The sequence below is a fragment of the Astatotilapia calliptera genome, chromosome 1 (assembly GCF_964374335.1).
Source record: "Astatotilapia calliptera chromosome 1, fAstCal68.1, whole genome shotgun sequence".
In the NCBI taxonomy this organism is placed as follows: Eukaryota; Metazoa; Chordata; class Actinopteri; order Cichliformes; family Cichlidae; genus Astatotilapia; species Astatotilapia calliptera.
In genome coordinates this window covers 39382025-39409898 of record NC_137422.1, presented here as the reverse complement: position 1 = coordinate 39409898, position 27874 = coordinate 39382025, and the positions used below count along the sequence as shown (strand labels likewise).

The 27874-nt window shown below is 41.8% G+C and overlaps 1 protein-coding gene and 1 long non-coding RNA gene across 2 annotated transcripts in view; both read left to right on the top strand.

Moving 5' to 3' along the window:
* Positions 1 to 27125, top strand: part of LOC113027115 (uncharacterized) — a 28702-nt gene extending 1577 nt beyond the window's left edge. Inside the window, exons 2-4 of the long non-coding RNA XR_003272987.2 lie at positions 4454 to 4553; positions 5853 to 5937; positions 26312 to 27125. This is a non-coding gene — a long non-coding RNA (uncharacterized LOC113027115). The remainder of the gene's footprint in view (positions 1 to 4453; positions 4554 to 5852; positions 5938 to 26311) is intronic.
* On the top strand, positions 10779 to 13636 carry LOC113027109 (forkhead box protein B1-like). Its single transcript, XM_026176633.2, has one exon. It carries the CDS (start codon positions 11798 to 11800, stop codon positions 12719 to 12721), a length of 924 nt encoding a protein of 307 aa, XP_026032418.1. The 5' UTR covers positions 10779 to 11797; the 3' UTR covers positions 12722 to 13636.
* Positions 27126 to 27874: the final 749 nt, after the last annotated feature.

Here is a 27874-nt window from a genome sequence, read left to right as displayed (position 1 = left end):
TTTTTGGCCTCCTGTGATCTGCCAGTCATTAAAGCCTCTGGTTCGACCCAATTGTTGAGGAAACGGCCTGTTTTAAGCCTTTAGAGTCAACACAGACGCCTCCTCGGGGAGAAACGAGCGGCAGTTTAAGTGATTTCTCTCTGAGCGGCCCCATAAGTGCAGCAAATATCGCCTTTAAAGCCCGAGACCTGTAAAACATCTCACTCTGAGGTCTTTTTTTCTCTCTCTGACGCGTCTTTTTAGAAAGCTCAGCAATCACCGCCGCCGTCTGAGGAGATGAGCTAATTAAATTGGTACTTTTTACAAGTCTTACTCAATAAATCTGAATAAATTAACAAGGCATTACTAAGGCTGCTACATTAAATTTGCATAGTGCATTTAATGAATATGCAGCCGCGACTGGAAAGGTCTGCCACTGTGAACCCCGGCGAATTAGCATAACTACTTCCAGCATGTTTCTTAAATAATGCTCTCATTTGCACATCACTGAGTTGGCTAATTCTGGCTTCGGCGAGGGCGGCCCCGTAATTAAAGAATCTCACTTTAATTTTTAATGAAGTTTATGTTACATCAATCCTGACAGTAATGAGGGAGACATGGAAACAAAAAGGCTGCTAATAATTAAATTCACAAACCAGTTTGAGGGATAATAACTCCTGAGGAGGAATTACATGACTAATTATTAATTAAATATTCATAGTATCATGCAGCAGCAGCAGCAGCGGCGGCAGCTCCTTACCGCACGCCGCCGGAGCCCAGATGCCAAACGGCTTTTATCTGTGGAGGACCTGAGTGGATCATAACGGCGCTCCAGACTGCCATTAATTATAATGACCCTACAACAAAAACAGGCTGTAATTGGTGGGCGTCCGCCACGTCCACGGATCTGTCTGGGAGGCTTTCCCTCTGATTTGTGAAGCTGCAACTCGTCCCGGCGCCTGAATGGACTCAAATAGCTTTCATTCAGTTCACTGTTAGCACTACATTATTGTACTCATAAATATACTTTTTGAACGTCTTCAAATAAATTGATGCATTCTCATAAACTTATTAGATTAAAAATAGAGATGTTAGCCACCATGTTGCCCCGCCATCTCGAATGCAGTGGCAGAGACGTACCTCGCCACGTGTGGCTGGAGACGGGTGAAACAGCAGCGCTCGCCGATAGAAAACTTAACGATATCTCCAACAAGTCGCCTGCTCTTCAAGTATCGATGTCCTCGGACAGACGTGAGCTTCACGGACTCGTCCACTCGCAGGTTTTACAGCCTCCTCCAGGGCAAGGCTGGACTGGGACAAAAAATCGGCCCGGGCATTTTGACTAGAGACCGGCCCACCAGGATAAAGATTGAAAATGTGACGTCATTCAAGGGTAAAACCGCAAAGGATTCTGGGAACTTGTGGCAAGACGTACTAGCGCACGCAGGCTTTCAATTGAAATCAGTCACACAGCGATAAAAAGAAACACAAAAATGTCAAGAAGCTGTTGTATTATTAACTGCAATAGCCGGTCGCATGACAGCCACGGGAAGCCGACGGGTAAAGAGATCGGTTGTTATCGGATTACGTCGTTGAAGAGAAATTTTTCAAGCCATGTTTCCGAAGTAAGAGCCGACGGATGGTCTGGATATACCAAATATAACATCTCAGAACACTCCAGCTCACATGTTAGTCTGCTCCAAGCATTCCCACAAAGGTCAGAGTTTTGTAGTAGTTAATACGTCATTTTTCTTAACATAATTGGTGATATAGGTTACAAGCAAGTCTGGCGCTGAACAGAAATTGTCGCACTATGCTCTTTTGTTTATTGTGCATAAATAGTGAATTGTCCTGACACAATATTGCGTTTCGCTTCTGTTATTATGGTACATTGACAAAAACATATACTTTTATTCACAGGATAAAACAGGTTTTTTGTATCACTAATTGTCCAGTACGATTACAGCATACAATATTATTGTCACTGCTACATTTCTGTAACGGGTACCAGAAATTATTTCCACTACTAATTAATTACCGTTGAGCTCAAAGGTCCTATTAATAAACGGTTAAGGAATGTGTATTTATGAGGACGATTTGTGAGACTGGTAAACTTACCTCTGTTCGTACGATGGTCTTTACTTTCTACACGGTGCATTTCAAGGTCCTGCACCCATCCGTCGGCAAACTGTACCTGGGCTTGTTGCAGTGACCTGAAGTTACTAAACTTCATGAGTGTGTGCACTCACTCCAAGAACCGTATAATTATAAATATGAGCGTGGTGAAAGTTGGGCAGCACGCTGACGTCTTTTGTCCCTCTGTGTGCTCGTAAGGGTCTAACCCTTTCACTGCTTTGATTTTTTCCTCGTATCTTTTCTTTGTCTTTTCGTCGAGTCTGTCTTTGTACGGACCGGCATTGTTCTCCTTTTGTTTTGTACATTCCTTTTTTGTACGGCAAAGAAAAAGCAAGAATTTATTGGAACCGGAGAATGAACGTTTTGCGGTGCTGCAAACGCTTGCATTTGATGCGGTACTTGGATTGTTTTGCCACGAGTTCCCGGCATGCAATGGGCGAAAATCACGTGATTGCTAAACAAGGGGGAGGGTGCATCCGGCCTCCTCGGCTGTAATTGGTCCAGCCCAGAGTCGATCATGACCAACTGGCCAATCCAACACCTTTCATTATATATACCCTTCCTAAAAAAAAAAAAAAAAATCCATCGGCCCATAGAAACAAAAAATCGCCAGCGGCCCACCGGGCAAATGCCCGGTATGCCCGATGGCCAGTCCAGCTATGCTTCAGGGTAAAGAGACGTGGACACCCGGCATGAGCAGCCGGACAAAAACCTTCATGGAAAATCACGAACACATTTTTGTTTTTTTAAGACGAAAAGAAAAAAGATGTGACAACTGTTACGTGACGTTTTCTAAATTTAACCTGAGATGATAAAATAATGGAGATAAAGTCCGGCCAGTGTGGAAGTCCTGTTCTATTTAATGTCCACCAGGAGGCGATACCTGTGGTTAAAGAAAGAGTCTATGGGAACTCAGTCGTGACCTCTAAGTGCTTTCCTGATGAGCTCAGTTTGTTTTAATTCTGAAGTCCATTTAATAAATGTTGGTGATGCTGATGCTGCTTCCTCACAGGAAGCGATTCATCTCAAATCGCTCTGCAGTGACTGTTGGTCGCTAGCAGGTGTTCCAGGCTACAGTTGCCTAGGCAACTGGTAACCTGCATTTTCATTGGTAGTTGAACCTCATAAACGAGGTCAAAAGCTGTGTCCCAAAATGTCGGCTGCATCCTCCGGAGGCCGCATTTGAAGGCCGATTACGTCACAGCCAGGCGACGAAGGCTGTCCCAATTCGTCGACTCCTTCAAATGCGTCCTTCATTTCCCGGAATTTGAAGGATGGGTTGGGTGTGTCCTTCGTGGCCCACCATATCCAAGAATTCATAGCACGGCCCAGCCTAATTTCAGCTGCCAACAATGGCGGCAGCTACTGAGTTTTAAAATTACTCTTATTAATCTTTCTGGGCCACAAAATAAACTTTTAACATATTTTCAGGCGAGAAAGTAGCTGTGTAAACATCAAATATCTGCTCGTTTATCAAGACATCACATATTTGCAAAAGTGTGCCAACGTTTTCAGAGACGTCTGTTACCCACCCACTCGATAGCAAGCCGGGGGGCTCAATGGTCACTCGAGCCGGCGAGAGCAGCGGACTCCCGGCTTCATCGTTTTCAGACCCCCGCTGTCTTTCGCTACTCAGGTTAAACATGATATATAAGTCTCTCAGATAACTTAAAAATTTAATTTTTTACCCTTTTTCTATGTTTTATTTGTTCCGGAGTAAATCGGTTTGGCTGAGATCAAAGTTATTAGATTAAATAAAACTTTATTAATCCATCGGTTGGGGTCCTCCGGGATTTTCACACAGCTGAATAAACGTCAAACAGAAAACTGATTAAACAGAAGTGTGAGATGGTCGAGAGTTTACTCCAGTGCCCTGTTATATTTTAGATAGCAAGGAGCAGACGGACGAGTTTATTAAACTCCACCGACACAGCGGTGACGCAAATCTGAAGGCTAGACCGTCCAATTTCACAGCCTCGCACTTCCGGCCTTCTCGGTCTTCGAAGGACCCGGCCCACGTAGACCACGAAGGCCGGGTCTTCCGAAGGACGCAGCCTACGTTTTGGGACACAGCTCAAGAAACAAAATTCAGGCAAAGAACTGTGAAGTTCATAAACAAGGGTGTGTATATATAATGGCTGATCAGACCACTATAACACAGCAGGGGTCACTAAACACAACACGATTGCAAGCCACAAAAACGATGCAGTACAATCCAGTTTGTTAATAAACTCAGCACCACAGAAGAAAATCAAAAACACTAAAGTCTGAATTCACATATTTAGTTAAATACAAATGCTTGTTTAACTGAAGAAAATACACATTCTCCCCCCTTCAGCAAGACGTGGTGGTGCCGTCCAATCAGCCCCTCTTCGTATTAAAGTGCTCTAAACCCCGGCCACCATCTTTTGTCTGGCAACTCCCAGGGATCACGGCAGGTAAGAAACAAAGAGCAGTCACAATCACAACCCACAAATAAGAAATGAACTGTTATAAAATCACAGGCAAACTAAATGTGCACGCTTGCAAATAGAACAAATGTATTTAACCAATCAATAAACTGCAAACTAAGGTGTGTCGTTGTGTTTAGATGAAGCAAAGACTAAAAATACATGAGAGTTACTGACTTTTAGAGTCAGTCAGTAACAGCTGGAGCTAGGAACTGAACCCACAGATACTCGTTTTCTTGTGGAGTCGCCCTCTGCTGGACATTACAGAGAGTGCAGGATTGAGTGCTCAGCACTGTTGGTTTTTGTCAGATGTTGAAGGGGCGTTAGCGTCTGGAAAACACCAGCAGACTTTAAACTGAGTGACGGTTCAAATGTAAATGTGTCGCTGTTGGCGGGACTGAGTCGTAAGCTCTTCGGTCTAATCAGAGCCGAGAGTTTCTGCCATGTTTAAAAGTTAATTTCAGAGGTAATGACTGCTGAGCTCCCGCTAATACGCCACCGCTCTGAAATCCAGCACGAGGAGGCCGAGCCCGTCTGTCCTCATTACAGGCAGCAGAAACATCCTCATCGCTCCTCTATTTAATTGAGCTGCAGAAATGCAGCATCAGGAGGACTTGGGGATAAATAGGAAGCGTTCCCATTGGTCCCACAGAGGAGCTATTGATGTTCCATAAATCCCAGTCAGGAGAAATTTAATTGAGTTATACCACACTGAATTACCTTGCATCTAAATGGCACCCAGATCCAAGCAAATGGAATAATTAGGCGCCGGACAAAATGTTAGGGAGCGCTATCCCGAGCGACGAGGCGGCTGCCGATATTCATGCATGTTAACGCGATCGGCTGCATTTATGAAGAAGCTAATCAGGTAACAGGGCCGAGCAGGGAGCACTTCACAAGCTCAGAGGAGGAAGACGCTGAAAATAACGATCCACACTAATCCTCCAGCTTCACAAATACCACGGCCACATTTAGACTTTTAATTTATGTCATGATGTCTGTGGAGATTTCACTTCGTCACATGATCTTCAGCAGATGGTGGAAACTTTTTAAATGTGTATGTTGGAGCATCGGGTGAGAGGACGCACTGAAGCTCCTTCCTGCCGCAGGAAGGAAAGTAAATTTCTTGTAGACCACTTCTGCGTTCAGACGCATATCACCTCTGCCCTCCAGTATATCTCATGATTTATCAGAAAGCATGAAATCATTTGTCTTTTCCCAAGTTCTGTTTATTAGCTTGCGTTTGTTAGCAGTGGCCTCACTAATCACAGATGTTCCCACCTGCAGTGATCAGGCTATAAGACTCCATCCTGGGAACCCGCCGTGCTTCCACGGAAGCAGGATGACCTCATAAACGAGCGCTGGATCGGAGGTGGGTTTCAGAGTGGCTTGCAGATGTGGGCGGGATAAAGCAACTTTAGTGGCCCCTGTTAAAGAGAATATCAGCTGATCTGGTGCGACTGTTGCAGAAACTGACCTCATGTTGCTCCTGAACATTTTTGTAGTTGTTTTTGGCCTTTTGTAGTTCTTTGCTCCTCGCCGGGTTTGTTCAACCCGGTGTGTTTATGGGTGATTTTGGCACCTTTCTGTGTATTTTCTCTGTGGGATGGTTGTTTTGTTGTTTTATCTGCTGTTTTTAATATAACTTTATTAAAATTTGATAAATCCACAATACAATGAAATCAATAATAGGGGAACACTCCCCGTCCTTCATACTCCACTTGAACCTGACCATTAAAGGAGTCAGGACTAGTTTGGCACTTCCGGGGTCCAAAACAGGAATACTGGGTGCACTTTGGAGGAGATTTGAGAAACAGAAACAAACGAGTCAAATTAGTGAACTTTAGCATTTATATATAGACTTAATAGGTTTCTACGTTAGTCAGCCGTGGCTCAATTTGCTGTCCACTCTGTGCTTTAAAAAAAATACTGCCGTGAAAGAAAAAGTTAGAAATGGCACAGAGACAATGCCTCTCCTCGCTAAAGCTCAGGTACACTTCAAGAACACTCAAACCAAACTTGATTTCCTCATTAACGGTGCTTCTCAGTATTAATCGGATGTTTCCCATCAGGGTAAAAAGGTCCAAACCAGCCGCTGCAGGAAGGAGCTGAAGATGAAACACGAGAATTTGATGATAATAAAAAGTCCAGGATAATGCCTCGAGATTGAAAGGAGCCTTCCTGGACGTCGTCTGCGACATCTCGCTGTGACGCGGCAGCATTTTGGCAGCCCGATGGAGTAATAATCTGTCAGTGTGGCTCTTAACGAGCGCTGACGCCTCATTCGCTGCTCTTCACACGCTAATCGCCTCACTAATTAGCAGCAGCTCTCCTGAAGGCCGCTGCTCGTTTACTAATCAGCCTCCAATCTGCTTAATCAGCGATTTAATTGAAGTGATCGCCTCCCACAGGCAAAGAACCACTCGAGCATGAGAGAGCTGGGAATCGAACCTGCAACCTCAGTCTTTAACCCAGGCTCAATGGCCTTTGACCTTCAGATTTTAACAGTTATATATATATATTTTTTTTTTTTAATATTTTTGATCAGTCCTTTAATTTTCGCATTCTTTGTGGTGAGTTGACTGTCTGTAGTAATATTGGGATAGTGGAGTGTCTGTTTAGCCCCGCCCAAGCCGCTGTGTCCAAACACTATAATTGAGTGATTTACATTGTTTTGAATTGTGTCCTCCTCCTGATAAATCAGCAGCTCTAATGGAGGCCAGCAGCTCCGACTGGGGGTTGGAGGAAGGTGGGGGGACGGTGGGCGACGTGCTGGGCGGTAACAGCTATGACACGTTCGGTGGCACCCATTCATTCATTTCATAATAAGGGCCTGGCAAATCTGCGGCGGTGGGAGGGTCGTCATTAATCCGTCACAAATTGGTGCCTGGATGAGGAACATTTAGAGGAGAAACACGGGTTCAGGTTAATGAGTTTGTGTCAACGTGACAGAAGAACCACAAACAGATTTTTACTTTTTTCCTGTTTGTCGATAAAAGTCCGAAACAGAAATTTCCTCTGAGCTTCTGGGTTTTTGTTTCCCGACACCATTTGAAATATATGTTTGAAAAATAACAACAGTTGGGCAAAAAGAAGATGATTATTTGGAAAATGGGGGGTATTAGTTTGCAATGTGCGCACATTTATCGGACACCTGGAAAGAGCAGGACTGGTTTTAGAAGTATGGACGTGTATTTGCAGAAGTTTGGATGTTACCACAAAGATTCAAAGCTCTGTTTGTGACATCAGACGAGGGTTTGGGTCAGTTTAGGATCATATTCCAATTTTAGGGTTAATGTCCCAGGAATGCATTGTGTTAACGAAGGTCCTCACAAAGACAGGTGTGTGTGTGTGTGTGTGTGTGTGTGTGTGTGTGTGTGTGTGTGTGTGTGTGTGTGTGTGTGTGAGGTCGTGCTTATTTCCTGAGTGCAGCTGAAGTGTTGGTAGATGATGAGAAGCGTGCTCAAGTACCACCGCCACTGCTGCTCTGCATTTTGAATCCCCTCAAACACACACACACACACACACACGTATGTTTTTCTGCCTTTGTGGGAGCCTCAGTAACATAATGCATTACTGGGACGCTAACCCTCAGCCTGAACCTGAACCTTAAAACCAGACCTTTGATGCTCTATCACAGAGGGAAGATCTCCTCGGGTTCTGCAAATGTCCCCGCAAAGTTTGAAACGTGAACGGGTCCCCACAAAGTCAGATAAATGACAACACACCCCCACATGTAAAAGTGATGGGGAATGTGTAGTCCCTCATTTTTAAGAGCCCCCACCCCCCATTAAAAAGAAATCACGGGAACACCCCTGGAGAGTACAGCATTATAGCTGAATAACATCAAACCTTTTCATACTGAAAACAATTTTACATGAACTGATTTGAAAGCAGATGTTAGAAGATTTGTTCTGATAAATGTTTGGTGGCATGCCGTCTTTGTTCAGAGCTGAGACAGAAAACCTCGAACATGTCAGGGAACATGTTGGGGAACATTTCAGTGGACCGTGGGGATGAAACCTGAACAGGGTTAGGTGTTCCTCCTCTTCCTCCTCTGCTGTCGGCTGCTTTGAGCTCTGCTTTAGTCAGTTAACAGAGCCGTTAATGAGAATCCTCCTGCTGCTAATTAACTGCAGCCGGCTGAATATTTATACCTGCTGATGATTGTTATCGTCATTGCAGGTGCTATTAATGTTTGCATCACAAACCTGTAAGTGATAATAATAATAATATTAGAGGTGGTGTTTAATTCAGTTCAACTTTATTTATCTCAGTCAGAGGTGAGACCAAAACAGCTTCAAAAGCTCCCGGCTGTACCTGCCAATAGTGATCAATACATTGATTCATTAATAGCATTAAAAGTGAAAAGGCTGTTCTTCCCTTTACTTGTAATTCTGATATTATTTGTCTGTTTTCAGTGTAAATATAATTAATAAAGCATATTACGTAACGAGGATTAATTATGATAATTGGGATTACAGCTTCAGCAGGTTAGGAGAACCTTTAAAATATGTTTTTCATTTGCTCACATTAAATAATAATAATTAAAAAAATGTAAAAACCACTGCTGCAGAAAAAATATAAACTGGCTCATTCAATATAGTATGGATAATTTTTATAAGAATGAGTCGTATTTATTGCATTTGTATTCAATATTTATTATGTTGGATATTACTTTTAAGTGAACACTGATTTTATTTTTTACAAGAAAAAATTGTTTTGTCAAACATTTTAAACTAAATATACATTAAAACAGTTTTTATTTTATAAAAAAAAAAAAAAAACAGCGCTCAAAGAGTTTTCAATAAAACCTTAAGAGGAAGCAGTGACCTAATTTAACTAAAACTATCACACTGACCATAAAATCTGCAGCTACGTGCTGAATATTATCAATAAGTCATAAATCACAGAACTTATTACATTCAGCACCAAAATAAAATCACATCATAAAAAACTGATTTTATCATTTAAATTCTTTTAATCAGTTTTTGAAAACTAAATTTATTTTATTTGTATTTAAGTCACCAGAAAAATTAAACTCACAGCCTAATGCAACATGAATGAATGAAATCATAAATGATGATACAAGAATTAAATGACACTGAAATGAATTTTCATCAATTTAAAAAATAAACAAAAAAACCTAAAATGAAAACACCTAAAATGCACTGAATAAATAAAATAAAATATAAATAAAAAACAGAGAATAACTAAAGTGATGAGCACCAACAATAAGAGTAACTGGAATAAATGATAACAGGAAACTGAAACTAGAAAATGAAATGACCAAAATCAAAAATATTAAACAGGAAACAAGTGGAAACAATAAAAAACACAATATAATTCTGTATGAAACCCTCTCATGTCACATTATCAGCTCACAGGTCAAAGGTCAGACGTGTGAAAGTAGCTGTTTGGTGTCACCCCCTCCCCCCCCCCCTCCTCTGGGACTGTTAAACCCCGGGGCTCCTCCAGTTTAATCCTCCTTCTGCTGCACTTTAACTGACACGATGAAACGATGAAGAACAAAAAGAAAACAATGGACATGAAAGCAGCCGTTAGGTCAATAATTAATGACCAAAATATGAAGAAGAAAATCAGATTTAATGCTGCAGCTTTTTAGAGTGATCATTAGTTTTGTTTTGAAGAAACAACTTTAGTTTTTACTGATAACTGATCGTATTGTAAGATCATAAAATCAGTCAACAAATTAACTCATCATCAGATGATTCTTGCACAAAAATGACTTGAGAATATATCAAGTCTCAGAAATAAGTTCTGCAAATAAATACATTTGGTAAAACATTTTTCAGTGTTAATATAATAATAATAATAATAATATATGGCAATATATCTGCTAGACTATTTCCTTTATTTTAAAACTGACAAGTCTTTTTTCAGGATGATGAAATCATTCTGTCTCTTTAACGATCAATAAGATTTTTAATTGTAAATTACTAGATAGAATAAATGTATGTGCTACAAATATCAGATATTAAGATTATAATACGTTAATTAAATTGCATTATATTAGAGTTATACTGACAGATCAGTTCAGATGAAAAATGAAGCTTTGCTGAGTAAAATAAAAATGATTAAGAACTTTAAGGCGGAACCTTCAGATCCATCTGAGGAAAAAAGACTCAAAGCTTTACAGGCTCCTTAAAAATATCTGCCTATTATTTTAGAAAAAAAAGATAAATGTGGCATTTGGGCAAAAACGGGAGAAAAAAAGCAAAAAGGGTTAATCGTATGAAATTAATCGCAGAAATTATAAACTCATTGTTTAAAGTTCAGGGTTGTTGTTTCCACACAGAGCTGTGGATAATAATTATAACAATAATTTGTTTAAATTTCGTGGAAATTCCCTTTAATTCCGTAGTTCAAGGAAAGTGGAAAAACAGGAGCTTATTAAAGGAGTTTCTCTCCCACAGTGAGAGAAGTCTCGTCTTCATCAGCTCAGACTCTGTGAAAGATACCTGGATGTTTGGAGAGAAGCTTCGTAACGGTTCTGTGAACAGAGACAAACAAATAAAACAAATTAAAGCGCTCACACAGCAGCTCTCAGCGGCTCTATTAGTCAATGCAAATTGGTGCGAGAGGCCACAAACAACCCCCCGACACACACACACACACACACACAGACACACACTGCGCGTAAAACGGTGCCAACACACCTCCGCTCAGCGCACACGTTCCCGACAGTCGTGCTCCTCTCTTTTGCTCTTTCTCCGCTGCAGCTTCAAATGAAAGACTCGTGTCGGTTCACCGTGTAAATGACAGTACGGTGTGCCCCCCGCTTCCCCCTACACCCCCGCCTCCCTCCTCCTCCTCTTGGCTGTGATCATGTGATGGCGCAGAAGTGGCCCATTAATGAAGCTCCTCACCGGGGGTCTTTTCTGCTCCTGTCACCGCGCACGGGACAGATCTGAGAGGGGCATGGAAGAGGCAGCAGCAGCCGCTTAGCGCAGCTCACCAGCGGGCAGCAGGAGGACGGACACCGCGCTGCACCTGCCACCCAAGCGGAGGAGAGGAGGAGCACCCACCGCTTCAACTTCTCCCAAAGTTTCGCTACCAGCTGTGCGTAAAAACTGGGAGCATGCGTCCAGGACAGCCGGCGGTTTCCGTCTCATGCGTAAAGGCGCAGTGAAGAGTTTGGAGAAAGTTTCCGAAAACAAAGCGAAGAGAGGCTCTTCTGACGGGATCCCGGTCCGGCTCGGCAGGACAAAATGCCGCGCCCCGGGAGGAACACGTACAGCGACCAGAAGCCTCCGTACTCGTACATCTCCCTGACGGCCATGGCCATCCAGAGCTGCCCGGAGAAGATGCTCCCACTCAGCGAGATTTACAAGTTCATCATGGACCGGTTCCCGTACTACCGGGAAAACACGCAGCGCTGGCAGAACTCGCTGCGCCACAACCTCTCTTTCAACGATTGCTTCATCAAGATCCCCCGTAGGCCGGACCAGCCCGGCAAGGGCAGCTTCTGGGCTCTGCACCCCAGCTGCGGTGACATGTTCGAGAACGGGAGCTTCCTGCGGCGCCGGAAACGCTTCAAGGTGGGCAGCATGCAGGCCGCGGACCCGCTGGCCGCCAGCAAGCCGCAGGATGCGGCGCACTACCTGCAGCAGCAGGCCAAGCTGCGGCTGAGCGCGCTGCACGCAGCCGCGCACCTCCCGCAGATGCCGGCCGGATACAACCTGAGCTCCGTCTCGCAGCCGTCCAGCTTCAAGCACCCGTTCGCCATCGAGAACATCATCGCCAGAGAGTACAAGATGCCCGGCGGACTGGCGGCCTTCTCCACCGCCGGGTACCCGCTGCACAACCAGCTGACCCCGGCCTGGCCGCACATGTACGGCTCCGGAATGATGGAGACTGCGGCCCCCATCTCCATGGCCGCCAGCGACTACTCGGCCTACGGCATGCCACTCAAGACCATCTGTCACGGCGGGCAGACGCTGCCCGCCATCCCGGTGCCGATCAAACCCTCCCCAGCCTCGGTACCCGGCCTGCCGGGGCTGCCCGCGCACATTCCGGCTTTCCTCGCGAACTCGCCCCAGTCTCTGAGCCCCACCTCCCCGCAGACAGCCACCGGCCAGAGCAGCCCGGGCGGCCCCGGAGAAGCGCTGCAGTCCGCGGTGGCGGTGCACTGACGGGGGCTGCTCCGCTTTTTCTATATTTAAAAACAAAAAAAAAAAAAAAAAAAAACTTCCACCGCAGAGAGTTTAGGAAACCGCAGGCTGACCTCTGACCTCCACAGAATTAATCAAAATGATCGACTGGCTTTCTTTTCCACCGAGGTCAGAAACAAATTTGCTCCACATTCCTTCGCTTCACCGTGACTGAGTTTAACGGCTCGGTGGATCCCGCACAGACAAATTATCCGGATCTTTTGTGTTTGCAGCCTTTTCTTCTCGGACTCAAAGAAACCCTCAGATTAATGACTCCAGAAGATTTTTCTCCCTCTTGAGCCTCTCCGTTTCTTTTCTGCCCCCAAAACAAAAGTTAAACCTAAAAGGAGGTTAATTTGATCCCATTTGTAAAACTCAAGAGGAAAATCTGCCTAAAGAAGCCGGCAGGCGTGTGAACAACCAAATATGTCCCCGCTGTTTTTTCCTTTCTCAATCGAGTTTATTTTGTAATAATCGATATGAACAATCGCAGAGAAGATGAAACGTAAAAGCATATATTTATGTCACAGTCTAAAAACCCACCGGAGAGGTTTGAATGCAAGGATCTATGTCTCTGAAGCACTTTTTAAAGACCAACTTTAGATGTTTTTTATTGAGTAGCGAGGCCATGTTGGTTTGATTTAAAGGTTTGGTGTTACAATGAGCCGCTGTCTGTGTATTTGTACTGCTGCATGCTCCTCCGTCTGAAAAGCAGAGAATAATCCAGTGTTTGTATGTTTTTTTTAAATGATTATTTTCATTTGGGGGGCATTGAAAAGCATGAACATGACTAATGGGCTTTTTATTCCCTTCGCTGTGTCTGCTCATCCAGATCCATTAAAGAAACCTTCATGGGCAAAAATACAGGAAATAAAACCAGTCCGAGTGCATTTTTAACATTTTCAGCTTTCGTGGATTTGTGCAGTTATAATTCAGTCCTCTAAGTTTGTACATTTAACCTCTAACCTGCTGTTTTCTCCCTTTCTTAAAATCACAAAGTGACATTTTTTATTTGAGTGGGATATTTATTATATTTCAGCCCAATATCACAGCAGATTGTGAAATAGTCACAAAAAACAAATGAAAGTAGAAAAAGTTATGACTATTTCACAATCTTTGTTAAATCAAATTAAAATTAAATTAAGAATAATTTAGATTCGCACCTTTAATCTCAGTAAACGTGGCTCTTAAAGCTGACTTTCTTTTAACTGCAGAATTCTTTTTAAATTTATTTTTCTTGTAACCTGAAATGTGGTTTAATAAATCTGCTTTACCAGGTGTTACATAAACTCAGCAGTTTACCTGGTAACAGCTGTATTTTCTTTGAACTCCTCACTCTGTGAAATTTCACCTGTTCAGGTATTTTAACAGCCTGACACTACTTCTTGTTTCCCTTCTGTTATATATAAACCCAAGATCAAAGGTACCTTAAATTCAAACCGTTTTATCAAAGTGTAGGCCTCCTGTCGTGAAGTACGAGTACGTCTGTATTCCTGAGATTTGGAGCCGGAGGCCTCCGACAACAAACCAGTTTTAAAATGAGATTTTACGGTTTCTCTGTCTCGCCCGTTTTATTTTTAACATTTCTTTGTCACTTTCACAAAGCAGCAGCTGAGAAACTGAACTTCTGTCAGTGATTTATAGGTGATCATTTCAGTGCAGCCAAATATAAAATCAGAGTTCATTTTGGGAAGCTGAGATTCACATTTCAGGCTCAGTGTTATTAAATCAGGATTAAATGAACCCTCAGACTGTTTCTATTGGAACACATTAACGTGCTCAGATATTAAAACTGGACCAACGCACCGTCTCACACAGTTCATCAATGCTGCGCTGCATTTTAATGCTAAATCATTTATTTAATAAGACAGCAACATAAAAATACACACTGAACTAATGGGCGTGAATAATCTTAACACATTTTTAGTTTAGTATCATAAAAAAATCATTTGAAAAAATATTTAATGCACACTAAAAATTCTTTATTCTTTATAATTTGGTAAGTAAGAAAATAAAAATGAGTGAAGCTTTATTTTGCTTTGTCTTTTTTTTATATACACAAAAAACATTTACAATAAATGTGAAATTATGTTTAACCTGTTCAGGTGGCAAATCTGTTGAGTGAGACAACAACATAAATATAAGTTTAAATAAAGGTTTGAATATTTTTCAGTCACCTGTGACTGCAGATTTGTTCTTGTCATAGTTCACTGATGTTCGTGCAGTGAGCTGATATCAGAATCAGGTTTTTGACTGAACGTAAAAAGTCCCGTTGAGCAGACCCGACATGTTTCATTTAATATTACGCTGTAAGAAAACGTCATCGATAAACTTTGACTCAGTTTTAACGTCTAAATGTGAAAACAAACAAAATGTGAAACAGAGAGTGAACACAGAACGAATTCAAAAATAATCCTTTCAGTTAATAACTAAGATTTTTTTTGTTAGACTACAAAACAAAGTCAGTTTCTTTGGTTTTGTTTTCTTTACATCAGATGAATTTCCACGTGTGTGACAGGATAAAAGATGCTGAGAAACAGGAAGTGGCGCGTCTTTCATTTATCGCATTAAAAAAATAAGATGGAAATGGAAAACCTCGTAAAAACATTCACAGTAAATCAACATAAATGTGACTCCTTTATACATCAACTCGGATATTAATAAAATATAAATGCAGCATGTACTGATGTCAAGAGAAAAATCTCTTCGTACCAAATTTATTTACTAAATATTTCACACTTGTGAGGATCCTCAACATGTCGTGACTGTAAATCAGAAGAAGACCGAGTCCCGCTTCACGTTAGTGCCGAGTCACATTAATATATTCTCAGGGTGTGAACCATCAGTGCAGCACGTTCACATGGAAACGCTCCACAAACATGCGTGTTACACACGAGTGTAAAACATGAACCATGGACGATGACTTCCCTTCAGATAACATTAACCTGGTATGTCGAGCGGCCGCGGCACTACAAACATTTCCATATCACATTTAGCAGGAGTTCAGTGCTCCAATCATGTGATCCATTATTTTCAGCTTTTGTAACTTTTATCTTGTTGTCATTACTGTGACACAACTGCAGCATTTAACCTTTTAATTAAGCGCCTTTAGCTTCTCATTATCCTTCACATTTACTTGGAACCTGAAGAAAAGGGGCAAATAAAGTTGGATACTTCAGCTTTCACGCATGTAGTCTGACAATGATAACACATTTGTACTGTTGGGGCATTTTCTTATGTAATTATCTGACCAATAATGCGGCTCCTGTGCGATTAACGGCGCTAACAGAGCGTCCAAGAGACCGTGAGCTGAACTTGGCACTTCCTCCTCTTGCTGAAGCGGCACCGAGATCCAGTTCAAGGCAAGATTTAACTTGAACTGTGATTTATGCAAAGCTGCTCTAGTAGAGACCAAAAGTAAAGTCTGCAGTGTCAGTTTTGTCTAGAAAAAGCGTAGATGTCACCATGACAACCAAGAACCCAGAGCTTAACAGGAAGTAGGAAGTGTTTTAACACAAACCAAGCCCTCTTCCTAAACCTGAACCGGATACTGAAACCATGTCACTTGAATAATGTAAACATAATCAAGTTTATTTGTGTTTATTTTAGTCGTCTATTAATTAAAAACGGTTCATAGCCCTGTTCATAGTTAAACTGCAAAAATTTCATGTTTGAGTCAAAACTATGATGATTCCCACAGCAGTTTGTGAAAAGTCACAGTCTACGTCAGAAACATCTTTATTGGATGCACAAGTTTGAATTTATATTTATGCCTTCCAAACCCGGTTTTGATGTGCGTGGGATCCAAGCGCAAGTTTCAACCATCTAGCTGTTTTTCTTTTGAGGTGAAGTTGAAGAGTTTGGATGTAGACCTCCTCCAACATTGTTCCATCCACTTTGTGCAGCATAGCGAAACTGCTGCCACCACCAGGCCTGACAGTTGGTACGGTGCTCCTACCTTTACTCTTCCAAACAAACCTCTCGTCATTGCAGCTCAATCTTTGTCTCGTCTGATCGTAGAACTTCGTGTGGGCAGCTGCAGGTGTCAGTCAAACTTGAAGGTGTTATTTTTGGAGCCAAAACCAAATTCTTCCCTGCACGTGTCCATGGTGATGTAGAGCTGGCTTCACTGTGGACAGTGATGCTGGTGTTGCAGCAGTTTACAGTTCATGGCAGAGCCTTGGTGGTTCCTCTGTTATTAACATCCTAACCACTGGGCGCTCATGAGGGTCCGTTTGGGTTTTCTTCCAGACTCTTGGCAAAGTGGTGACGCATTAAAATAACTTCTACTGAAGTATGTCTGCAGCTGTTTAGCAACGACTCCACGAGACCTTCACATCTTGTGTAAATCTACAATCATCTTTCTTAGATGTTCATTGACTCCCAGGAGTTTCACATTGTTTTGAGTGTAAATTTTGTAGTAGATTAATGTGCAGACACTTATGGCTGCATTGATTCTGCAGTTAAAGTTTAAGGTGTAATTTATTGTTAAATCCTGGGAGTAGCTCAGCATAGATCCTGCAGGTGGTTTCTGTTTAATGGACTCTGTTCCTCTGAGCGCTGAGAGCCAGCAGCTCGTGTGAAGAGCTTTTCCTCCCCCCGCAGTGACCGAGCTCTGGTGTGTAAACACTGGCCGGTTTGTGCGGAGCAGTGAATTAGCAGCAGGCGGCGTCTGGGCGGCCGTAAGGGATTAGCCAGTTAACACTTTCCTGGTGCCAAACACAATTGTGCTCCGTCAATGCGTACGGGTCTTTGAGTGTGTTGCCAAGAGACGGCGACTGTTACCATAAAAATGTCAGTTTCTGAACACCCCTGCCACCACCACCTCCATCCTCCTGAGCTGTGTGACCACACACAAGTAAAACAAACCGACTTTAAAGGGAAAAACCTCCACAGACGTAAAAGACGAGGTTAAAATAATCACACGGGTACAGGAGGAGGAGGTGCTGGGAAAGATGGACCTCCAGGGGACAGAAGGAACAGAACAAACACGACTTATTACTCCACATTTATTGATTACTATTGATTCCACAGGGACTAAACTTTGAAATCAATAAAACTTTATTACATGCAGCAACAGAGCAGTCAACAATATCTAAAGTTTTTTTGGCATTTGAGTTGAATTGCAGGCGTTCATAGCAGGTTTGATTATTTGTGGCTTGTGTGCCATTCCTACATGGGAATTCAGCGCGTTTGTTTTCATGGTTAGACCCAACAGAGGCTGGAAGCTGAGTTACTGAGTAAGGATGAACATGTGAGCTGTTTTAAATCCTGCAGTTCCACGTTTAACCCTCGCAAACATTTTAATACGCAGCTGAGAAGCTTTTTAATGCCTCGACTTCAGTTTCAGTCGAGTGAAGCTGGGAAATATCAGGAACACGATTTAAGGCGAAGATCTGCTGGATGTCCAACATCAGCTGCTAAACTCGCTGCTCGCTGAAGTGCAATTAATCATGAGCCCCTCGCTGCTGTTCGTTAATTAGAGACTTCAGGAAGAGGTGTGACAGCGTTAATTAGCAAACTGTACAGACGATCTGTGGAGAAAGACTCAGAGAGAGAAGAAGAAGAAAAGAAGAAGAACGTGGCGATGATGATGATGACAGAGCGTGCCGTCTGCTGTCAGCCGAACAACACATGGCTTATTTACACTGACGAACTCGTCAGATGATGAAAGGCTGTGAAAGATTGTTGGTCCTGAAACACGACATGAAAACGCAGGACGGCAGAAAACACAACTCGCCGCTGCTTTCATCATCGAGTCATCTCCAGTTTGGCTGAACAAATATTTAAAGTCATGTAAGACGTGGTTCTGATTTATGTTAATAACAGAAATAACACAAAGTACCATCCAGCCAATAATCCTAAACACACAAATATGGTTTTTCCTACATTAGCCGTCGTGGCGCGTCCTTCTATGAGCCAGTCTCAACAACTGGCAGCCATATTGAAACACCCCCAGACTGTTATTATGATGTTAGGTAAAATATGGTCAATTTTAATGGTCCCCAATAATAAAAACTGGATCAACAGAAAGCTCGCAGGTTTTTCAGGTCCCTTCCTTCAAATTGAGAAATTGAATTTTTCCCTCTTTAAGTTACTTGGTCATGTTTGCTGTTGCAGAATTTTTCCACAGAGGTTTTTTAATTAGACGGTCTCTGGTTTTATTTTCTTAACATTAGAAAATAGAAACAAATAAAAACATTAAGCTCTTTATAGCCAACCAACAGCAAGAGATTATCTAAATATTCATTCTACCTTTTCCACATGTAAGAAGGCAGCAAGAAATATTTGTCTTAAACTTCTGGTTCAATTACCCAGACGTGTAAAATTTGTCCAAATGTTTCATGTGTTAAAACATTTGTCGCATCTCTCTTGGTCTGTGAAGGCCTCAAAGTTTCAGATCCAACCCCACTTTTTATTTTTCAGCCTTGGAATTTGAAGCTTGGACTTTCTGATTCTTTCTCAGGGCTGAAACACTCGTATACGGTGTTTCAACAAAGCTCGGATGATGTTCTTAAGATGATTGTTGTTAAAACAAGAGAGCCATGAAATACCTAAAGATGTGATGTGCAGCTCATATTTGTGCAGTACCCTGAGCCTGCAGCTCAGACCCCCTCGTCTCCGTCCTGATGTGGAAACTGGTTTTCCTGTCAAAACTGCTCCAAACTCCTCCAGGGCCGACGTGGCCTTTTTCCCAGCTGCAGGAACGTTTAGCTCCTTTCAGCTAATGTTTCTACCCTCCCTATCATAATCTATGAGACCTCACGTATCTGCACATCTTTCCCCTTTAAGCGCTGGGCAGGTTTTTGGCACCTCGGCAGCTTTGAAGTGCGGCTCTGAGGTGTTAGTTTACGGGCTGAAGGTGGAGATAAGATTCCTGAATGGGTCGTAAATTAAACCCATCACTACAGAGGTTTAAAAAAGAGGCTGGAGGCAAAAACACACCGAGGTCATTAAACCTGAAAGTCTGTTATCAACTCGAACATTCTCCAAATACAAGAGAAGCTCTTCAACAGCCTGACCCGAAGCTTTACGTCTGTTTGAATAAAGTTTTTACTCATGACCTCCAGTGTGTGAGCTGTTCACATTTATTATCTTCATGTCATTTCATGTCCTGGGGCAGTGAGAACAGAAACTACAAAAAAACTTCATATAAAATAAAACGATGAGTCGTTTTTCAAGCAAAAGCTAAACTGACACTAATTAAAATGCAATTATCTGACAGATAATTCTGAAAACGATCTCCGTTATCTGCAGTCTGCTTATTTACAGAAGTCCAGTTTAGTTGAGTTAAATTTGAGGATTTCATCTGGGTGTTGCTCACTAGTCGCTGAATGAAGACACAGCTAGCCAACCATAGGTTACAGTGCATACAGCCGCAGCAGTTGTATAGACTGTATATAAAAGATGGACTTATCCACTGTGATGTCACACCAGGGTCTGTAAAGTCTCATTATGAAGCTGCGTGCATCGTGACACATCGGGTTTAATGTTTTCATTTTTGCCGTTTTGTTGGCTTGAAACTGGACGTGATGAGCGAGACTCTGAGCGATGCAGCTCACACGTTAGCTAACGAATGACGGATAATTTAATCTGTTAGCATGGCTGGGTTTATTGTTTTAACCCAAAATTGAACTTTAGTTTTAAACTTTGTGTTTTTTTCAGTGGGACTTGAAACTTATGAGAACAGCGATGAGCTCAGATCAGGCTACCAGCAGGCTCACTAACATTTACAGCCAAAGAAATCACAGTGAAATATTCACAATACACATTCAGTGATGAAATGTGCAGATTGTGTTTCTAAGATTAATAAAATCTTTTGTATAGTTCAGTTTTAGAATATTTAATTTGCCACAAATAAAGTGAAAAATGAAATGAATTAAAAATGAGTCTTGGTGATGAATTTTCTTGTTATCGGGAATTCTTTGAGCTACGATAATCATGCCGTAAAAATCTGATATCCCGGAATTAGTAAATATTTACATAATTAAGTTTAAAAATCTGATGCATGCCCTTTAAGAAAATAAGTAAAATAAGTAACAACGCACGAACAAAAGAAAGGAAAATAATTAAAATAAAATAAAAGCCTGTTTGTAGGTTTGTTTTTTTAACTTTTGCAGTTTTTGTTATTTTAGAAGTTATTAAAAAATGAATTGTCATATTATTGAACTGGAAAGCTTTTATATTTTATAAAAAGCTGAAATTTTCACTAGTTTGATATCCTCTGTGTTAATGTTTTGCTTCATATTTTGGACTTTCCTGACATCACGCTTTCCTTACTTGAAGTTTACATGATCATAAGTTTCATATTTTTAGATTGTTTCTGTTATTCTTGTAGTAAATTGGGATCTGTCCTGGCGTTGGTGATCCTGGTTCAGGATCAGTTTGGGGTCTCAGAGTTCAGAAGTTCACTGACAGTTTATGGCTAAGTTGAAGCACCTGATGGCTGCAGGGGGCGACACCCCCGTCAGTGCCGTGCACAGGTGGGTTACGGGAGGGCGGAGCCGCCTGCCACAAACCATTTAGGGTGTAGAGAGGGGAGGCCAGGGGGAGGTTAGTTAGTGGGCGTGTGAAAAGAAAACGACACTAATTCATTGGTAATAAAAGCACCACCTCGCCACCTCCTCCCCTGTCTGTTCCCAGGCAACGCCATGCTCAGCAGCCCCCATCTTCATCCCCTCCATCCTCCTCCAACTTCTATGACTAATCGTAAGACATGTGGGGGAGGAACCCGCCGCTGTGCTTGCGACCAACACGGCTCATCAGCATCATCACAAACAAACAAGCAGCGAGAGACGGACGCCGCACACAGGAAGTTGCGGGTTTCAGGCCTTAGCGTCGACAAATAGCAACTGACGGTAAAGGGAAGTCTGAAAACAAAGATCTCAGGGGGGCGGGAACCTGGATGACACATGTTTCTGATGTTGGTTTCAAATGTGGATCAGGTTCGTTTCCAAACCTTTCCAGCTCTGGTTTATAAACTTAATCGAGCAGTTTCCTTTAACCAAACCAAAGACTGACTGAAAAAGAACATCTAATGAGTCCCACCCAGTGTACTTCATGAGAACCAAATAAAGTCCATAAAAGCTTAGAATTAGCTTAACGATTTCAAATATACTTTTTTATTTATATGCTAAAGTCTTTTCTTGGCAAATGCATTTGCAGGAAAATTCACCAGGAGACAGAAAGCTTGTGTTGTGGATGGATTTACTCCATTTTTGGTGTCTTCACCAAGGACCTCAACTTTTATCAGGAACAATTTACCCTTCATCCTCCATCTTCCCTGTGCTAATGTGTTCTAATTAGCCTGACTGCAGCTATGAAGCTGCGTTGGTGTTTAGTTTTCTGCCTTTGTTTATTCCCAAAGTTACTCCAGAGCTAAATGTTTCATGTTGAAATTTTTATATTGAATAAATCCATCATCAGTGGATCATCTTTACATGGAAGGTAGCAGGTTGCCAACTTCTAACTCCCCTAAACCTCGTAAATCCTCTTTTTCATGGATGTTGGATTTTATTTTAACAGCTGGGCAAACAGCCACACCCATCACTTATTGGAGCTCAAGTTATTTTGGCTGTTTTTATAAAAAGTAAGCTCAGTGATGTCACTGCGATAAAGAACCGGAAAGTTTCATTTTCACTGCTACGATTCAATAAAAAGTAAATAACCTTAACATTTCAGTTTAAATATTAACTCTGGGTTTACGGCAGTTACTTTTTCAACCAGCTGCTTCGAAACCCTGAAACACATTTTATTCTCAGTTAAACTGCTATGAATCTTTTAGGCTCATAATCTCGTTCTCGCCAGTTTTACCTAACTCTTAGCGAGGAGTGCCGGTGAAATATGAATAAAGGTAATTACTTGGAAGGTGTAAAGTAAATAAAACGTTACATCGTGCAAAAGAAAAAGCAACATAAATGCGTGAAGCAGGTCAGCGATGGCGCGCTGACCCGTCGGGATGGACTCGTTTCTCCCCGTCGCTGCATCATTTACACCGTCACTCAGGGGAAGCCGTCTTATTTGGGTCACACATGAAATCAAACAGCTTCACCTCTAGCTGAGACGGATGATTTATTCAGACGCTGGCAGCCGCTCAGCACGGCGGCAGATTGTGTTCTTGGTGATCTGCCTGAAGGCGCCAAAGGGAAGCCATCAGAGGACGCTCTGCAGAGACACGGAGGTTTGCTGCGCTCACAAACCGGGAGCTCGGAGAGCGCTCGCTCCTCTGACAGATTTCAGTTTGTTTCTTAAACAAAGCACGACGTGTAAAAGAGGCATATTCAGAGACCACGTCCAGTCTTCTCCTGGCTGCTGTCCCAGCTCGTTGTCCCGTCAGAGAATAAACTCACATCTGCAGGTGATGAAGACTCGAGTATATATTCAGCGTGGACCTAGAGCCTTACACATTATGAGAGATACACCACCCTCTTTGATTGTGAAGTCAGGGTCTGTGGGGCTTCTGCCACACTCCAATTGGAAGTCTGACTTCAAGGAAGTTCCAGTTCAAAATTCCGACTCAAAAAGTTGGAATTACCGATTTCCCAGAATGCAACATTAGGAGCTAAAAGCTACTCGGTCAGTCTTCAGGCTCTAAAGACCAGGCTCGCTGGAGGAATCTTGAATTGACATGGATTTTATCTTTATGACCTGCCGTCCTGCACCTGCATCCTTTTTATCAGGCGGAGAGGACGAACCGAGGCCGCACACATTCACATGTACAAGATTAGGCCCAATTCAACCTCCTTTCTTCCTCCACAGCTTGAAAGACACGACGAGGGGAGGGACAGACGAGCCGAGAGGACTCCTCTGGTGTTTTTTTTTTATCTGCTGGAGGGTGAAAGGCAGAGGGGGGAGAGAAAAGAAAGAGGAGGCGAGGAGACAGAGCCCTTTGTGTTTCTCTCAAGTGCTAATTCACAACGGATTCCTCTTAATGCACTCGTGAGGCTCTGGTAATGGTCTGAGTTTGCATTCAAATGGTGTATTTGTAGCTTTATAATTAGTCTTTTTTAAAAATTGAAACGAGATCAGTTTAAACACTTCAGGAAGTCTAACTGGTGCAGGATGCTGTTGACATTGAAAAATCACTGCTGAATGACACTTTTTTTTTCACTTGATATTTGCTGTTGGCAGAAAAAGGAGCTCCAGCACTTTCACACTGTATAAAACCAGCAGGTTGACTTGTTTAGCTTAAAGTGTCATGGTTTGCTGCTTTTCTTCCTCTGGACCTCAGCAGCCCATAAAAACACATTTCCAAGTTTGTCGAGCTATTTTTAAAACTGAAGACCAGCTGAAGTTGCGAATTGACCAAAACAGGACAGTAAATGTATATTTGAGAGAAGCTCAGATTAATAACTACATATTACGTAGAAGCTGTTTTACCAAATGAGGATAGAACAGTTATGATATCCAAGGGTTTATTTTAATTTTGCAGAAACACTAAATATTCAGTGATGTTTAAGAAATACACAGTATTCATTAGGGCTGGGTATCGTCACTGATTTCTAGAATCGATTCAATTCCGATTCACAAGGTCCCGAATCGATTCGATCCACGATTCGATTTAATTCGATTCGATTCGATTTAAATCTGGGAAATTTTGACAGTCAGAAATATAATTCAGATCAGTACATTTACATATTTTTGTATCCATAAAAAGGAAGCTGACACACGCAAGACTTTATCACAGGTGTAAGCGTCACAGCAGATGCCTTTGTGTCAAAGCAGCTGAAGATAAAACACAGAAAAACATGAAGGTGATTTTCCTGGCCTGGATTTTATAAAAATATTCTGCAGTACATCAAAAACGAAAGAAAACCATTAATCAACATATGAACATTACCTCTGACGTTACAGCGGTTTTATTAGAGACACGGCTAAGCATTTTGCATTTTGAATAATTTTAAAAAGTTTAAATTTGTTCAGTATTGAACAGCAGAAATGAGGTTTTCTTTTCGGAAGAATGTAAAAGGGAAAAAAACAGCGGCCGACAGCCTGTAAACAGCGGTAGACTTGTGCGTAACAAGCAAGCGAATAATGAAGAAAGGGAAACTGTTCTTGAAGTACAGAGAGAGAGCTGTGCATCGTGGTGGAAGCAAAACAGTAAAAGTCAGAGTGAATTCATGACGATGTTTATGTGAAGCGTTTGGAATCCAAACCGAACCAGCAGCAAAAGAAGATCCAAACTTTGGATCTTCTTTTGCTGCTGGTTCGGTCAATATTGTTTGGAGAGAGATCAAACTAACAGCTTTAGAATCAGCGCATAAAGGGCGTGAACACAAAGCGCGGACCCGCCGACAGATCAGAATCAGCGAGCTGTCGGCTTTCAGCCCCGACTGTGAGAAAGGCGACATCTAACTGATTCTGATCCGCGGGTCGCGCTGTGTGTTTAAGTCTATGTGCAGAATCCCTGTACCTGCTCTCATTTACTGTCTTAACTGTTTGGTGGTTCTTGAAATTTTGTGAGATGTCACCAGAGATTCTGGCATTTCGGGCAAAATAAATTTATATTAAAAATTCGATTCAGGATTTTAATGAATCGATTTTACGTTATCCAAGCCAGAATCGATTTTAATCGATGAATCGATTATAAAAACCCACTCCTAGTATTCATTATGTTCAGCTAGCATAAACAGATTTTCCTTGTCAACACGCGAGCGAGATGAAGATCCAACTAGATATTTTTTTGTAGTTCTTTATGTATTTAGTTAAAACATTCTGTATTTCCCACATATATACTTACTTCAGCGACGACCTTAGCCGTAGCTTAGTTCAAAATGTATAACTGATTTAATAATAAAAAGTCTGGGTAGCTTAAACTCAGATTTCATAAATAGAAATATGGGAGAAAAATACATTTTTAGAATAGAAATGTTAGCCCAGCTTAAGCATTAGTTAGCTTAACTATAGTTGGATTCATGTTAGCTAAAAGTTAGCGGCTAAAACTCTTAAGCAATTTAATAAATATAAGTTAACAGTTAACTTTAGAAGCAAAAACGGCTTATTTCATGTTTAAGCAATAATTTAATGGTTCAAATTGTCTAAAAGTTTTGTTAGCAGATAAGGCTAACGGTATATTTCAGTTTTTCTTGGTACTTTTTGGTTTAAGGTGATTTATATAGTTCAAATTCATTGAAAGTTGTGTTTTACACAAGCTCTGATATTTGTATATTTTGTACACTCTTATCGGTGATATTCCTAGAAGAACAGATATTTAAAAAAAATTATTTTCAGTCATTATTTTAAAAAAAAATTGAGGTAAAAACAAATTTTTGAGCCACGCATGAAGTTTTACAACATTTTCCCAGCATTATAAAGCGAGTCTGTCCTCTAAGTGTGTCAGTGAGTAAATATTAATTGTTGGAAAATTATCTCAATGGCCTCTTTGTCTGGAGCTAAGCTCTTTTTTCCTGTTCACTGTTAAAATCGGTAAAACTAACAGTCACTTCCAGCCGTATTTGCTCACAGCCATTCAGCCGCACACAAAGCGCAGTTCAATCACGTTCATCCACAAGTGGGACTCACGTTTTGTTTCGACAAAATAAACTACCGGAGCCGTCTTTTTCTTTCTTTCAGCCTCCTCGCAGCTTTTATTTCACGGCTGCCCCGAGTCTCAATGGGAATGTCAGCACTGAAGAATGCTTCGCCCTCCTCCTCCTCCCGCTCCGCTCGCCGGGATTCAGCCGCCGTCCAGCCGGCTGACAGCTTCCCCACCACATCACCTGGCGACTAAAGGGACCACACACACTCCTCGTCCTCTGTGCCCGGCTAATTCTTCTTCTTGGCTTTTCTGGAGGGCGAGACTGTTTTCAGCCACAGGTCTTTTCTCTCTGGCAGCTTTTCACCCTCGAGGACTTCCAAACAAATTTCAAGCATGAGTGTAAAAGCTGTCGAGTGTTATTGGACAAAAGAAATGTCCCCCCGTTTGTTCCAGGTCGAAACTTTACAGCACTCAGATCTGTGTTAGTCATTCAGCGTCCACAGCAGAGCAGTGACAAGTCATATTTTGCCAGGACCACACATGCAAGACTTTATTATCCCAGAGGGAAATTTCCTCTGGACGTACAGTAAACAAACGAAGCGTCCAATAAATTCATACTGAAATAAAAAAGAGACGATCAACGAGAGAAATCTTTAACCTAAACTACAGCGTCACAGTGTGATACATGCCAGCATATATACGAAAGAAACATGTCTCATGTCAGCATTTCTAAGTAATATATTTTAACAGTAGTACATGCAAATTCATGTTTTTTTGTTTTATTTTACTTATTTTTGTGGAGGTTCGGCTGGTTTAAATGCTTCTACAGTTAACTACAGCTATACTAGCTTTGAGGTTTGCTTCTTTAAATGCCTGATGGTAAATCAAAATAAAGTAATTTATAAGTGATTGAATAAGTTGAATGTAATTGATAACACATGCTATTAAGAAAGGATTCTACATGGTTTAAAACTGCCAAAATCAACCCTGTTAACAGAAAGGGAAGAAACAGTCGCTCTCAACGGCTTCCAAAATGATCTGCGTTGTGATGAAGAGACGTCAACTAAACTCGAACTAGTGCTGATCTGTACTTCGGTGTATTATCAAATTGTACCACAAAGTGTTGCTGAGACTGACAGTAACCTTTATTAGATCGAGTTAGTCATGCATTCTTAATCACAGTGGGGAAAATAAATAATTAGATTGTGAATGTCCCAATATGCATTTGTGATGCTTTTGTTTTGAAGGAGTCGAGTGAGTTTGGACTGGAATAATTGTTTAGGTATAAAATAACTAATTGTTAGCCAATAAGCTTGCAGTTTCTCTCAGTCTGATTGTTCATTGATCGTATGAAAAGCTTTGCTGGCTACATGGCGTACATGTTCACTGTCACCAGGGGGCAGCGTCAGAAATACGTGCTACAATCAAACTGCTGTGTAAGGCGAGGTTTTCGACGGTGGATCAAAACAGAATTCGATCACTGCAGTGACTCGCCACATTGTTGTGTAGCTTAGCTCATGCTAAGTGCTAATCAAAGCCTGGTTAGCTTTAGCCTGGTAGGCGACTGGTTACTGTTGCTGCTGTTAGGATAATCCGGTCATTCAGTCTGACGTCACTAGCCGTGTCTGGGCCTAAACTCCGCTGCAGGTCCATATATC